At 38.2% G+C, this 16,497-nt stretch overlaps 1 protein-coding gene across 3 annotated transcripts in view; it reads right to left on the minus strand.

The window, feature by feature from the left end:
- Nucleotides 1–15,654, minus strand: part of LOC127416834 (tetratricopeptide repeat protein 9B-like) — a 49,689-nt gene extending 34,035 nt beyond the window's left edge. The window contains exons 1-2 of one of the 3 annotated variants that reach the window (XM_051656402.1): nt 15,530–15,654; nt 14,921–15,381 (exon numbers count right to left, since the gene is read on the minus strand). In XM_051656402.1, coding sequence (XP_051512362.1) covers nt 14,921–15,299 — 379 coding nt within the window. In that variant the 5' untranslated portion in view covers nt 15,300–15,381; nt 15,530–15,654. Of the gene's footprint in view, nt 1–14,920 lie in introns of all 3 variants that reach the window. The other 2 variants (XM_051656401.1, XM_051656400.1) reach the window with 2 other exon arrangements.
- Between the last annotated feature and the right edge of the window lie 843 nt (nt 15,655–16,497).

Consider the following 16,497-nt stretch of genomic DNA (forward strand, 5'->3'; position numbering starts at 1 on the left):
AAACATAGTCAAGTATAGTCTAGAGCTTTGTAACATTTGTGCATTACATGCCTCTTAATGTACAAAAAGTATTAAAAAATATACTGTATAAGGTGTTTTTTTTTTGTTTTTTTTTACTACAATCTATGGAAGAGCTATATAAATGTATAAATAAACTTATATTTCATTCAATATTAAAAAATTAGCAATAAAGTAGTTCAGTGTAATTAAGAACAATTATGTAATTATTTTACCCAGTATTTGTGTTATGTATTTTTATGCTTATTAGCATATCATACCATTTTCAGCATGCTAACATCAAACTATACTTGAATCAATTGTGAGTCTAGTCTCCTGTGTGTGCCAAGTGAGGAGCGCTATTTGCATGGTGTACACACAAATAGAAAAGGAGCCTATTTACAGTGTTTCAAATCGGTGACTAATAAGGATCCATAATTGTTAGGATGCTGCCTTTGAAGGCAGCTGCCTATGAAGCAATAGGCAGTGAGGTAGCTCACTAGGTATTGAAACAGAGCTTAAACCTTTGCTAATATATTTCTATGTGTGACAGTCTCTCAAATTCCTTCTGTCTCTTGCTGCCTTTATTACCTCATACCACTTGTTCTCTTAACTAACAAGACAATTTATTGCAATGAAAGCAGTTCTTACAGACACCTTGTGAGCATTCTTGGCTTCTATGGCAATTTCGCATCTTATGATTAAATATGACCTAAAACTACTGCAATAGGGTGCCTTGAGACCAAAACAACATTCTCAGGTTCTACAGAGTCTGCAAGGTAAACAGGCTAACCCTCACAAAAAACGTTCTGCATTTTTACATGAAAAAAAAAAATAATGATAAAACACCGATAAGCAATTTGAATTATGGGGACACTAAAAATGTCCTCATAAACCACATTCATAGCAAAATACCCTTGTAATTACCAGTTTGTAACCTAAAAAAATTGTCTTCGTTAACCAACCAAACCCACCCACACACACACACACACACACACACACACACACATACATGCTGCCAACCCTTCTCTCATCTAGTACTTTATGATCTTTCTCATTTTTTACTCCATCCCCCCAGGCCGTGGCAGAGCACTATAACATAATACAGTGTACTGTACAGTAAGTAAAGCCTGTTCCCAGAGGAACCCTATGGTGATGCCATGCCATCTGCGGACCTGGCACCAGCTGCCTCTGCTGGCCAACCATCATGATAATTAACACAGATACCTCTCCCTCTCATGTTTCTTGTACTCCTCACCTTCACCTTCCACTTCATTCATCCCTAATGCACAAGAAAGTCTTCCAGCAAGAGAGAGATGATTTGGCAGATGAAAAGAAAGAGTTTAATATTTCATTCCTTTTAAGAATTTGGCTCTTGGGACAGCGATAAGACCCTTTCCTTGAGTTGATGTACGTAACCCAAACCCTATCTGGGCTCTCCAGAGTCAGCCAGACATAGAAAGAAATAGAGCGAAAGAGAGAGAGTCAGAGTTTCTTGAATACAGTTTAATAAGGCTGCTTCTAATTGGATATCAGGGTTGAGAAGTTAATTGTCTTTTGCTGTCCCTTGTAATGAGAGGAAAAAATGGGCAATGAGAGGTATATTATGGAAGTCACATGATTTCCCTGAGCCTTATGTGAACAGAATACTCGGCATTATTAGTCTCCCTTTAACACAAGAAAAATTATTTCATAAAGTGATTTCTATAGTAGAAACATGAGCTTGATGAAACCTAAGGGTCAAACATGATCACACAGGAACTTGACATGTTACTACCAAATCTTCCGGTACACTAATATTGACCCCATTCTGTGGAGTTACATCAATTCAAACGTGTTTATCTTTTCCTGTGGCGCTACTGACAGCGGGTTGCGTGAGCAGCATTAGAGACACAGGTTCTGGTCCCACGGTAACCAGGAAGTAATCGTGTTCAAATAATCAATGATGAGATTGAATCTTCGCTCTAAGATTTTCTGATTAACATTTTTTATTGATTCATACAGATAACAAAGAAAAGCAAAACATATATACACAGAATCAAAATTTAACCCCCACCATTACCCCTCCCCAATCCCCAACCCCACCATGACCCCCAACAAACATCCCTGTGGTCACATATAAGTATACGCACACACAAAAAAAAGAAAAAAAGAGAGCCCCCAAAAACGGCAAATAGCTGCCCCACTTCCCATCAAATGAATCCCAGATCCCCAGCCTTCTACATGACACCTCCTCGAAAGCCGCCACCCTCCCCATCTACGTGCATTTGTCTGCCGATCATAACACTGGTCAGGGTGGATTGTGAGGGAGGTTAATACACTCGGTGACCTATATGAGAGTGTTGAGATCCTTTGAAAATTTGGTTCAACATTTTGGGATTCCCAGATCTCAGTTCTTAAGGTATTTACAGCTGCGTCACCTACTCTGCACTATTTTTGGGAGTAGCATACACCCCCTAAAGCGGCAGATACTCTGGGAGTGGTGATTACTACTTTTGACAAAAGGTCATGAGGCACCTGTGTATTACTCCTTGCTAATTCAGAGTCTGGGGGACGGAGCTTTAACTTCTATCAAGAAATTAGGGGAGAAGGATTTAAACTTGGTATTGGAGGAGGGAGTATGGGCTAGGATTCTAAAAATCGTCAAGTCTGTATCTAGAGATGCAAGGGTGCGCCTTATGTAATTCAAAATTTTACATAGATTCTATTGGACCCCCTCTAGATAGGCTTGGTCTTAAAGACACACCCACCTGCTGGCGATGCCAATCAGAAGATAGAGACACAACCCATGTTTTTTGGTGGTGTGTTAAGATCCAAGAATTTTGGTTGAAGGTTCAGAGTTTTATGTGTGACGTATTGAGCACTCAAATTTCGTTTTGCCCCAGACTCTGTATTTTAGGTGGTCATCAATATAGGGGATAAACATATAAAAAATTGGGTCCTAACCAGCAGAAAGGGGACTTTTTAATACATAATTTTGGTTTCAGCCATATGCTCGAGGCAACATTTAAATAAATGTCCGAATTAAACACTCTGGACACTTTTGTCCGTACCAAGTGCAAATGCGAGATAGCGGGGTGTAACTTAACTTCTCCAATTAGTTTGTTAGAAAGGCTTTGCAATGGCGAAATAGGGGCAAGAACTTGCTGTTCAATACAAAACCAGGGAGGGGCTCTCTCAGGTGGAAGCGACCATTGAGCCAAACGTCTGAGACCGAATGCATTATAATAAAACTTTTGGAATACAATTCATTTTAATAACATTAACCTTCCCAATCATAGATAAATGTAATGAAGCCCACCTGCCCACATCGCTCGAAAACCTTTTTATTAAAGGGTCAAAATTGAGTCTAACTAAATCACACAAATTTGCTGGGAATAAAATACCCAAATACTTAATGCCCTGTTTGGGCCACTGGAAGGCGCCCGGCTGAAAAGCCGTTACCGGGCAGTACACTGTCAGAGCCAAAGCTTCGGATATAGACCAATTAACTCTGTATCCAGAGAACTTAGAAAAGGAATTAATAATTCTGTGGAGGCAAGGCAAAGATTTGGTAGGGTCAGAGACAAATAATAAAATATAATCTGTGTAAAGCAAAAGTTTATGCGCCACACATCCTTCCGCCACACCTGGAAAATCATCTTCCTTTCTTATCGCGGCTGCTAATGGTTCCAGGGCGAGACAGAACAATAATGAGGAAAGAGGGCAACCCTGCTGGGTGCCCCTATCCAGAGTAAATAATCTGAAATTAATCCATTCGTTTGTACTGCCGCTACCGGGTGTCTATAAAGTAACTTAATCCAACCAATAAAAGTATTCCCGAACCCGTGCATTTCCAAAATCTTAAAAAGATAATCCCATTCTATCACATCAAACGCCTTTTCGGCGTCAAGTGCGATGGCAGTGACTGGAGTCTGATCATTCGCCACTGACCACATGATATTGATAAGGATTCTAATCCTTATTAGTCACCGATTTGAAACACTGTAAATAGGCAACATCTCCTTTTTTATTTGTGTGTACACCATGCAAATAGCGCTCCTCACTTGGCACACACAGGAGACTAGACTCACAATTGATTCAAGTAATGTTATCAGAAGAGCTACGGCCCCGAATAAACCCCACCTGATCTATATGTATTAGAGATGTCATAACTTTACTTAGTTAGCCAAAATGTTTGACAATATTTAAACGTCTAGCTGGATCAGGGAAATTGTACGGTAACTCGTACACTCACTTAGATCTTTGTCCTTTTAAAGAATCAGACTGATCCGGGCTTGCGTCATGGTTGGCGGATGTTTTCCATTCTTTAATGATTCCGTATAAACTTCTAGCAAAAGTGGAGCCAATTCTGTAGCATAAGATCTAAAAAACTCAACGGTAAACCCACTTTGCCCCGGAGCCTTGCCTGTAGGCAAGGCCTTAATTACCTCGCCAAGCTCCTCCAAGTTTATCTCAGATTCAAGAGAATTTTTTTGCTCAGCCATCAGTTTAGGAAGTTCTAATGGTTCCACAAAGTTTCTAATATCCTCATCAGTAGACGAAGATGTGGAACTATAGAGATCAAGATAGAATTCTTTAAAAGCATTATTAATATCAATGGCTGAGGTAAATATTTCACCACCAGCAGATTTCACTGAGGGAATGGTAGAAAAAGACTCTCTCTGTTTTATATATCTAGCTAAATGTTTTCCTGCCTTGTCCTCCATCTCAAAGTATGACTGACTTTCCCTGAATAGCCAAAACTCCACCTTCCGTGACAAAATAGTATTACAGTATATCTATATTTCAATAGGGTCAATTCTCTGAGACCATCAGATGACATTCGGCACTTCAGCTCTGCCTCGGCACTTTTAATATTCCCTTCCAACTCCACAAGTCCTTGTGCTTTGGATTTTTTGGTGAATGAGGCATACTGTATGATCCGGCCCCAAAGAACCGCCTTAAGAGCCTCCCAAGCCATGCCCACAGAGGATACTGAGGTCCAGTTGGTCTCCATATAAACAGTGATTTCAGCCTTTAACATTTGTTGGAATTCAGGATTTTGTAAAAGGGCTACATTAAAGTTTCAGAACTTTCAGAAAATTGGAAATGTCCACACCAACATTTGTGCAAATTTATCACAGAGAAATTTTTGTCCTACCTCCAGCCTCTTCTGAAGTAGTGCATTAACGGTGTTGTCACATGGCATCTGTTACTTTTCTCAGCGTTGTTCAGCACAAACCAATCACAGTCACAGATTTTAAAAAAAAAACATTTTCTGGAGCAGCGTGTAAACATTACATAGGTGGATTTCCATTGGTATCTTTTGTCCTATCTTTGAAATTAATAGATTTAAACAAGCATACTTTCGTGTACAAATGTATCCTGTCTAGGTCAAAATTGTCTTGAGTTTTGCATGCAGCAATAGAGGATTCTACTTTTTCGGCTGGTAACCGTCCTCTTGAGAAAGACAAATTAGAAATTTGAAATTTGAACAATTGTGTCTGAGGGGCAGAATTTTAAGATGCCAGTATAACTCCCAATAAATGTTTTATTTTTCACATTATAGAAGAACTCGGAATTGATTGAAAAATAATATTTTGTCAATAAAATAAGGCATTTAGGTAAGCCTTATGCCTTCTTTGTTCAGGAGGCCTACTTTTTCAGATAAAAATGAAGAAAATATAAATAAGCAATATGAGAAAAGAATATGTGGGAGCGAGGGGAGTAAGTATTGAGGGGAAAAACATCAATACTCCATTCTCCCACAATTTGTTTATCTTGAGATGTCATTTTGCACATGTAAATTGTTAATTTAATTTAATTTAACCCTACCCTATGTTTACAGAAGCTCACTTCATGTCCCTGTCACATTATCCAAGTTTATAGCATATCGCATTTTATCTCCTAACTGTGAAGCTCTAGTGGTCAGTTCTTAAAAAAAATAAAAAATAAATAAAAATAAAAAAAAAACCTTGGGCCAATATTTAATATTGCAGGGCAGAGAAATAAGAAATTAATTTATTTGAAGAAATAAGACTTGTTATATGAGGTAATAATGTTATTTTGCCTATATTACCAGACTGACTGTCTTGCATTTTCTTAATACAGTTTCTTCTTCTTTTTCCCTTTTCTCCCAATTTGGAATGCCCAATTCCCACTACTTAGTAGGTCCTCATGGTGGTGCAGTTACTCACCTCAATCCGGGTGGCGGAGGACAAGGCTCAGTTGCCTCTGCTTCTGAGACCGCCAATCCGCACATCTTATCACGTGGCTCACTGTGCATGACACCACGGAGACTCCACATGTGGAGGCTCATGCTACCCTCTGCGATCCATGCAAAACTTACCACACGCCCCACTGACAGTGAGAACCACTAATTGCGACCACAAGGAGGTTACCCCATGTGACTCTACCCTCCCTAGCAACCTGGAGCTTAGGAGCCCTGGCTGGAGTCACTCAGCACACCCTGGATTCAAACTCGCGGTTCCAGGAGTGGTAGTCAGAGTCAATACTCGCGGAGCTACCCAGGCCCACAGTACCAGCTTTTTTTAATATTATCCTTACTATATGTCCATACCAACTTTCAAACCAAAACTATGCCCTTGTATTACATCATTTGCAACTAAAAAAAACTCACCTGTGGCAACTGTGTGGACATTTTACCAGGAAACTGGAGCTTACATGTGCCCATTTGTTAAACATCACTTCCAGCTTCAGCCACCTGGGGCACTGCTTCAATTTTCGGTCAGCACAGATCAATTTCAGTTGAAAAACATTCAACCAACTGTCACTGAATTCACAGTGAAATTATTCTGAAGGGTCAGGGTTTGGCTGGTTAGCATTGCCCAGTTAGTCTCTGCTGGTAGATGGTGTAATTATACCATCTGGACACAAAAAGCATCTTGCTCCATTGATGGCCATTATTATTATTATTATTATTATTATTATTATTATTATTTTCAAAAACAAATAAATAGCAAATATTTCATTGTATTTTAGTAGATATACTTCTTTGTCTGCTTTTTCATGTAACAGCTCAGGATAGTCACAAGTAAAAGGTTCAGGACTGTGTGCATTCTTGTGGTGCCATCAGTCATAGTTATCCTTCAGCTCCAGGAAGATAAGTCACATGGCATTAACAGCTTAGGTAATTGGTTCATCCAAAAACTGGATGCAGACTGAGTGCCCATGAGCAAAGATGGCTGATTTCAAATCAGCCAAGCAACTACCATTGAGATAATGGGAATGCAGATGGATTGCTTTTTCCAGGTATTATAGACCTCCTTGCATAACAAAGATAAGTGCAACAGCTGGGATTGTCAGAAGTTGTAAAATAACAGCTCATCCCAACATTGTATGCTTCATTCTATTTGCATTAGTGTTATACTGTAATCAGAGCCATCCCTGATAATATAGCCTGAAATATGCTCAAATTAAACAGTGTTGATTTTATACAGCAGTGAGAAAAACATTTCATGAGCTCTCAGTTTTGGCCCTTATATCCGGCACTGCCTCTAAGTGAACAGGGGTTCAACAGAGTGCAATATTAATCACAACACATTAACCAACATGCTTGCACCCTTTTCACCATATATATACACTATCAAGGACATGCTTGTCTAATGAACATTCTTTGGCTGTGGTGAGTAGAAGACAGTAATGGCAGAAATGGCAGTAATTGCCAAAGTGAATCACATTAAGCAATAAGGTTCCTGTGTATTGTGTTTATCGTCCTGAGACCCCAGCATGACAGCTGTGTACATTTTTCATTTCTCTTTTTGATTTATAACTAGTAGCACCTAATAAACACACAAAAAAAGAGCAAATAATTTTCTTGAGCATATACAGTTGTTTTTCAAAAAATTTACAAAAGTTTTGAAACACTTATTCTTTATTATAATTTGTTTTCACATTTTAGAATAATAGTAAATTCATGGAATAATATGGAATAATATGAATAATACTATGGAATAACATAAATGGAACTATGGGAATTATGTTGTGACTAAACAAAATCCAAATTAAATCAAAACTGTGTTATATTTTAGCATCTTTCAAAGTAGTCACCCTTTGCCTAGAATTTGCAGACATTTTCTCAACCAACTTCTTGATGTATCACCCTGGGATGCTTTTTAAACAGTATTGAAGGAGTTCCCATCTATGTCGGGCACTTATTGGCTGCTTATCTTTATTATTTGGACCAAGTCATCAATTTCAAAAACTCTTTTTTTTTTTTTTATTATTATTAAATTTTAGTTTTATAATGAAATTCATTAATATGGTGGCACAATTTAATTTTTGTCTACAAAACTAATTTCAAACATTCAAGCATATGCCTACAGATCAAAAGATTTTTAAGATCATGAGAAACATTTTAGTCAAGCGTTTCAAAACTTTTGACCGGTAGTGTATGTCCACATATGTTACAGACATTACAGCTTATTTTCTGTAAAGCTGCTTTGGAACAATGTGTATTGGGAAAAGCACACATAAAAAAAAGAAAAGAAAACTATACAAATAAAAATAATTGATTTGATTTGACTTTAATGTTACAGTGTTTTTTTTTCTTTCTACTTTGGCAAAAAAAAAAAAAGAAAAAAAAAATCTCAATGTTCTCTCTTTGCACTGTCAAAAAAAACAAGTGATAACCATAGCTGAAAAATTTTACCAATCAGAAATTAGCATAAATAATTCTGATTCAAAGTAATGGCCAGCATTGTCCAATCGCTGCCAACTATGTTGAAATAAAACTATACATTATAAATTCTGAATCTATGTACTGATTACCATTGTCCCATGTCTGCCAAACATGTTGAGTGGTGCAAACATCATCTGCAACCTGAAACTGAACTTTTGGTCAGATGTTAGGAGTGAATGCACTTGGCTGCATAGGAAAGCTAAAGGACGCTTCCTTGCTCCTTATTTAGTGAATGACTTAACCTCCAGTGTGCTGTCTGTCTGTCTGCATTGGTCTCAGAACTTTTCAAAATGCACCTTATTTTCATCTTAACTCCATATAAAGCCTCTGAAAGCAACATTTTACAGCTTTTGGATGAACCTATTGTCTCTCAATCTGATAATGCACAGTAAATATAGGATTTTAGGAGTTAAGCACTAAGGAAAAATAGCGCTTAAGTACACAATAGTGTACATTGTGTTTAGCAGCGTGACGTTTCATGATAAATTGCTCAAATTTAAAAAATGGCATATCGGATAAAACTAGAGACTCTAATCTTTTGACTCAAACATGTTACAATGTTAAAATGTCATCAGGTTTCTTACCAGATGTAGTTTTGTTGGCGTTTCTCTCAAAGACAAACTCCACTGTGATCGGTGCCATATTGTTTTGTCACATGACTCATACGTCAAAAGTTTAACCCTTTACTGAGCCCAGACTCTTCTGAACTAAGATCAGTCGGTTTAAATGAAATTAAATTATGCTTTGCGTTGTGTATAACAAAGCCAAAATACAACATCCACGCAGCATGTGTACGCGGGGTCACATGAGGTTAATACTCATATTTTTCAGCTACAGTGAAATTACAGGATATACTACGATCCAACCCATACAAAAGCAAACAACAGTTTGCCATGGTGTATTGTGCTGAGTTTAACCAACCAAACCGATCTCTTGTAACTTGCATAACTGCACTACTCCCCAAAAAAAGTGTCAGTAAATGTGGGCATAACCAACTTAGAAAGGCTCTTACGAAACTATTAATCTTCTTGCTGCTCAGACAGATTCAGGTAACTGTACTTTGGCACTAGTATTTCTTTGATTCTGTCTCTCATATGCTGTCCATTTATTTTTCATTTAACCCATACCACATAAAGGGTTCTCTCTAAATCATAGACGCTCTCAGAGTATAACTTCCTCTATCTCTCTCTCTCACAACTTTTCTTTGCTCAGCTGTTTCATGTTTTGATATCTCGGTCTTTCATTATAGTTTCCAAAGTAGCATCTTGTATGGTCTCTTGGTCCTGTCACAACTGACTTATGACTCCTTGCTGAGCCACTGTGTTCAGCAAAGACGACTCAGCAGACTTTCTAAAGACAGGAGCAGAATTTGCTGTGGCTGTCTGAAGTTGAACAATAAAAAAAGAAAGGCTTGGCCTTGTCACAACTAACAGAGTTTTGAATGCCCTTTACTTCATCCTCACACACATACACACAACAGCATTTGCTTCATTCAGATTAACAGATCAAACAGTAGGCTATTCTACTGGCTCTCGCCCTCCCCATCACCCCTTAGACTTGGCAAACCACAGTACCCTAGTATTGCTGAGGCCAACAACAGCACACAAGCACAGGCTAGTGCTTGTAATATGACCATTGGAAACAGAATGTCATGTAGGCATAATACAGCAAGCTGTTCTTCACATTAAAAATCAGCTGTCTGTGGATCGGGGATTGTACAAAGCCACCTGCATGACACTGTGACACGCACACTGCAGCACCAGATATTCACTGCTTGAGAAAGAGTAATTCAAACTAACACATGAGTGTTAACATGTGACTTCTGAATGACTCAAAACATAATCCCTGTGTTCGAATATTCATACTTCGCTATAGTATGCCAAAAACAGTATGCCAACAGAGTAGTATGTCTGAATCCTCAATATTCATAAAAGAGTAAGTGACAAATACCCGGATGACCTACTATTTCCGGCGAGATTCTGAAGTGTGGATCGACTGGATACTTTACGATCCCTTGGGAGCTGAGGTGACTTCATATTCAAAATGCTGGATTTAAAACAATGATGGTGAACAATGAGTCGTACAGCTCTTTTCAACTGTAAGTGATTTATATACAAAGAAATTTGTTTCTTGTGCTGAAATGGTGCTTGTTTAACAAAACCAGAGCAGATTATTTCCGCAGTTGTTGTTCTAACACCATATAAACGGGTCACTAGGGCTGCAACTAATGATTATTTTGATAATCGACTAATCTAATGATTATTAGAATGATTATTCGACTATTCGGGCGATTATTGCAACGATTAATCATTAGCTCTAAACCGACTCTTCAGCTTGTGCCCGACTTAAAAGGTTGTATTAAATGTGCTTACTAACAATAAAGAGGACAAAATCATCTTTTAAAAATACCTCTAAATGACATTCACTGAATTAAAGGGAAAAATACTTTTTATTGTGTTTAATTCAGTAAAAATTTCACTACAAAAAAATCCTATTGTTATCAAGTGTATTTGTCTTTTTTTCATTTAATATGGTATAAAAATCCTTAAAACAAGATACATTTACTTGAGAGGTAACATAAGATATTTAGACTTTCTTTAAGAGAATGTATCTTAAATATAATTCTCTAAAAGCAAGTCTAAATATTGTATATGCTGCTTCTCAGGTGAATGCATCTTTTTTTTAAGGATTTTTAGATATTTTAAAATATTTGTATTTTTAATATTATATTCAACATTCTCAGATAATTTTTTTTTTTAATTCTTCTGCAGTATAGCTGCTAAAGTAAATGTATGTTGTTTTAAAGGAGTTTTAGATATTTATATTGGAAAACAAGCCAAAACAAAAACAAATAAAAAATGTATTTTAATGCAGTGTATAATGGGGCGAAGACTACATTCTCCTTTCTGTTCACTTCAATCTATCTTTAACTCACAAAAAAAACAAAAACAAAAAAAACAAAAACTCGCTGTTATTAATAAAGCTGCGTTTTGCCAATTTTCTTCACGATAAGAAATGCACAGTGACATATATATTATGATTCAATAAATTGCCATCGCGTTATAATCTAGCTGCATTAAGCGCGTGCACTAGAGGGATGAGCGTCCCCGCAACAGAGTGTACCTCAGCCGGGTGCAGTTTCAATCTCTCCCCATTAGATCGGGACACTTCGCGCAACTCATACAAGAGGCGCTGACCGCACAGAGAAATGCCAGTTTCCTTATTATTTTAATTTTAATAAAGTTATAACGCATTAAATAGAACTGCATTAAAGATGTAACGCCGGGGTGTTTCCTTTAAAGACGCTCGATACGCAAATTTTGCTTAATCTGAGCGTCAGCTCCGGCTCTGCTTATTCCACAACAAGAGTGCTTCTGTATTTACTTAATTTGTATTTTTGCATTATAATTCCCTCATACTTTGTGATCTACATCACCTGAAGCTGTTTGGAAAGTTTAGAGTGCGCCTGGACTGTGAGATGTGTTTTCTTCCTCTCCTCAATCAGGCGCGAGCTGCAGTGCTGCTCTTGTGTGCAATCATTTTCATATGATCTTATGTTACGTTAAGATCAAACGACTATTCGACAACGAAAATTTTTGTCGACAATTTTTTATTGACGACGTTGTCGATAACGTCGACTAATCGTTTCAGCCTTAACGGGTCACAAGTCAATAACCACGCCCTTGGATGAAGTATGTCCGGAATCTATTCATACTGTCCCATGCATACCTCAAGAAAGTACTGTTTTACCTGCCGAGATGTGCAACCTTCAGCAAATACAGTACATACTGTGACAGAACGTGATTTCGGACACAGGGGATGACTTAACAATAGCATCCATCCAAAAGCATCCAAACAGCTAACAGTCACAATCTCACCTTATTACTGTGATGTATTCTTCACAAAGAAAATAAGGGTTGAAAAACACTGGGTAAAACATAGATTTAAAGGCATAGTTCACCCAAAAATTCATATTCTGTTGTTGTATTTGTTTGTAACCATATGTATTTGATTCTACCATGGAACACAGTCTGAGATGTTCCATTTTTAGGTGAACTGCAGCCTATGCATCTCAACCCTCAAAGGCCCTAAATACATGTCTACTGAGGTGTCTATAAAATGCATCTTTATATAATTATGTCATATATCTGTTCTCTACATATTTACTGCTTACCTAGATTCTAATTTAACAGTTATGTTGCAGGGGGACAAACAAAAGCAGGAGACTGTGGGAGAGAGTTCACACAAATGGAAAATTTGCAGTGGTGGCAGCACCGGTGAAATGTCCTGTTCTCTCTTTCACGCCTTAATGGTTCCCCCACAGGGCGCAAAGTGTTTGCCACATTCGTGACATTCAAGACTAACCTCAATCAGCCACCATGGGGGACCACCAGCGATATCAAGGGCCACAAATTCCAGGCATCACTCTTCCAGATCAAGCAGATGTGCATGGATATTAAGCAATATTATCGCAATGAACAAACACAGTTGGCATCTGTGATCCTCTTTATGTTATCCTTTGTTTATCGACAAATACATTTCCAAGATTTACATAAAATGACCTATGAGAAGTAATATGCATCTGCCTGTTATTAAAGAAAGGGGATGAATATATTAATTATAAGGTACTAAGATTTATCATAAAATTGAAACAAATTTTGGAGGGTACAGGACTCACAATATTCAGTATGCTACAGAAACCATATCCACTAAGCATTTATTTGGGAAATCTGAAAAAGGAAGTCAAAAAGAACAATGAAGAAAGAGATTAGCATACTTATTAGTTTGCATTGTGCATTTGATTAAGTCTCAACACTCAAATAATCGAAATATGACATTGAATTGACTTATTGGTTTATTATAAAACTAATGCATAACACATCAGTCGCTATATCACACTAGCTGAGAAAACAATGAATGCCAAACTTGTCATTAAAGGAATAGTTCTCTCATTGTTTACTCATTCTTATGCAATCCCAGATGTGACTTTTGCAGAACACACACACACACACAAAAAAAAAGATTTTTAGAAGAACATCTCAGCTCTGTAGGTCCATACAATATAAGTGAATGGTGGCCAAAACTTTGAAGCTCCAAAAAACACATAAAGGCAGCATAAAGGTAATCCAGTGGTGTAATCCATGTCTTCTGAAGCCATCCAATTAGTTTTGGGTGAGAACAGACCAAAATGTAACTCCTTTTTCAATATAAATCTTGACATTAGCAGTCTTCTTGGCGATCGTGGTTTCAAACTCAATTACAATTCCTAGAACAATCTAGCGCTCTGCGCATGCACCAAGCACTAGGAAGTGTAATCAACTTTGAAATCATGATCGCCAAGAAGACTGCTGATGTCAAGATTTATAGTGAAAACCAGTTTTGGTCTCTTCTCTCACAAAATCAACTGGATCTCTTCAGAAGACATGGATTACACCACTGGAGTTTTATGGATTACCATTATGCTGCCTTTAAGTATTTTTTGGAGATACAAAGTCCTGGTCACCATTCACTTGCATTGTATGAACCTACAAAGCTGAGATATTCTTCTAAAAACCTTTGTTTGTGCTCTGCAGAAGGAAGAAAGTCATAAACATCTAGGATGGCATAATAGTGAATAGCTAAATTATGAAAGAATTTTCATTTTTGGGTGGATTATTCCTTTAAGCCTAAACTGCAGCTTTTTCTCAGTGTTCTCTTTCTTTCTCTCTTGTTTAAAAAGAGAATAGATTACTCGCCTTTGAAATTTGTTGGTATAAATCTATTAAAAAGCGCTTTTCTCAGCCGTCTGGTTCCTTACATAGCCCTTGACACCTCACATTCTCGACAGCATCTCAAAGTGGCTTCAATCTCATTCAACCTCCTGCAAACATGTGTATAGCAAGCACAATTAGCCTAAAATTACCAGCGTTGTTGGTCGTAATTCAATTTAAGATATCTGCAACTCAGCTGACTAGAAAAAATATCCAGTTTAATTAAAGATATCTGCAATTTCGTTCTGAATAGTCATAATTAAAATTGTAGTAGTACACACTGAATTTTACCAGTCAGAATTGCATTGTAGATATCTTCAATGTGAAATATTACCAGTCAAATTTGCATTAATTGGGAGTTTTGACTAGTCAAAATTGAATGTCGACAAGTAACGCTGGGAGACTTTTAGGCTAAAACGGCTTGCCATACATTCGAGCCGTTCAGAACAATAGCAGCGGCTCTTTTCATAGGTCCAAGCTCTTATCTTACCTGTCAGGCTGTCGTAGCATTCGATCTCGGTGTTCTCCACGGCTCGCCGCTGCTCTTCTGTCAGCTTGGCCGCAGCTTGGTTCAGTAGGTTCACCTCGGATCCTGTGGTCCCATCGACGACATGGATCCCTTTCAACTGCAGCAGCGCCCTGTGGTACTTCCCAATAGCCTCCCGGAATTTCTTCTCCTTGTAGCAACGGTGACCCTCCAGCTTGAAGTCGATCGCCTTCTGTATTTTCGCCTCCATCTCTATCTCCGCGCCGCCGACGCGATATCCTCCACCACCGACGTCCCCGCCCGCCGCCGCCGCCGCTAGACTCCGACCCCCAGCCTCCGGATAGCTTTTCAGGCTCTTGATCGAATGCTGCTTCGCTTCCATCTCGCTCAGAACCCGCGACTGCAGGAAGCCATGCTGTTCCGACACGGATGCCTGTGTTCTTTTTAGAGGCTGGAGCAGCGTGCTGTGCATAAAGGATGCGAGCCAAACGGGAGCCGAAAAATACAAACACAAGCAGATAGTATCTTCCGGGGGGTAATAGATAACAAATTCACACTAATGATTATCATCAATGAAACGATATAAAAGGAACAAAGAAATTAAACAGATACCTTCAAGGCAGATTCAAATGATCCACCGGGTTAGCGGTTTATGCAATCGAGCAGCGCGTAACGCCTTTGCATGGAGGTGATGCTAGAGCAGGCAGGACTGAGCTCAGATTTCCTCTGCTGTGTCTCTTGCCGCCGGCGAGAGCATCTTCAGCACCACAGACAGCGTCGACGAGCGAGGCATTGTGGGAAGGTATTAATCGTGAGATGATGCTGCTACTGCTGGTGGTGGTTCACGATTACATTAAACATACTACATCTCCAAACGTCGCGAAGTCAAAGATATGTGAATAAAAAATGCAAAGACTCCCCATGTTTACAACTCATTATTATTATTATAAGCGCATTGTATTATAAAAACATTGATTGAAATAACAGCAGTGGTGTAGTAGTGTCTGAAGAAATAAAAATATACATAGCTCTGGAAAAATTTAAAAGACCACTGCAAAATTATCAGTTTCTCTGGATTTACTATTTATAAATATGTGTTTGAGTAAAATGAAAATTTTAGTTTTATTCTAGAAAGTACTGACAACATTTCTCCCAAATTCCTAATAAAACTATTGTCATTTTGAGCATTTATTTGCAGAAAATGACAACTGGTCAAAATAACAAAAAAGATGCAGTGTTTTCAGACCTCGAATAATGCAAAGAAAACAAGTTCATATTCATTTTTAAACAACACAATACTAATGTTTTAACTTAGGAAGAGTTCAGAAATCAATATTTGCTGGAATAAGCCTGATTTTCAATCACAGCTTTCATGCGTCTTGGCATGCTCTCTACCAGTCTTTCTCATTGCTGTTGGGTGGCTTTATGCCACTCCTGGTGCAAAACTTCAAGCAGCTCGTCTTTGTTTGAAGGCTTGTGACCATCCATCTTCCTCTTGATCACATTCCAGAGGTCAGTAGGGTTCAGGTCTGGAGATTGGGCTGGCCGTGTCAGGGTCTTGATCCGGTGGTCCTCCATCC

Source organism: Myxocyprinus asiaticus, chromosome 26 (genome assembly GCF_019703515.2).
Source record: "Myxocyprinus asiaticus isolate MX2 ecotype Aquarium Trade chromosome 26, UBuf_Myxa_2, whole genome shotgun sequence".
NCBI lineage: Eukaryota > Metazoa > Chordata > Actinopteri > Cypriniformes > Catostomidae > Myxocyprinus > Myxocyprinus asiaticus.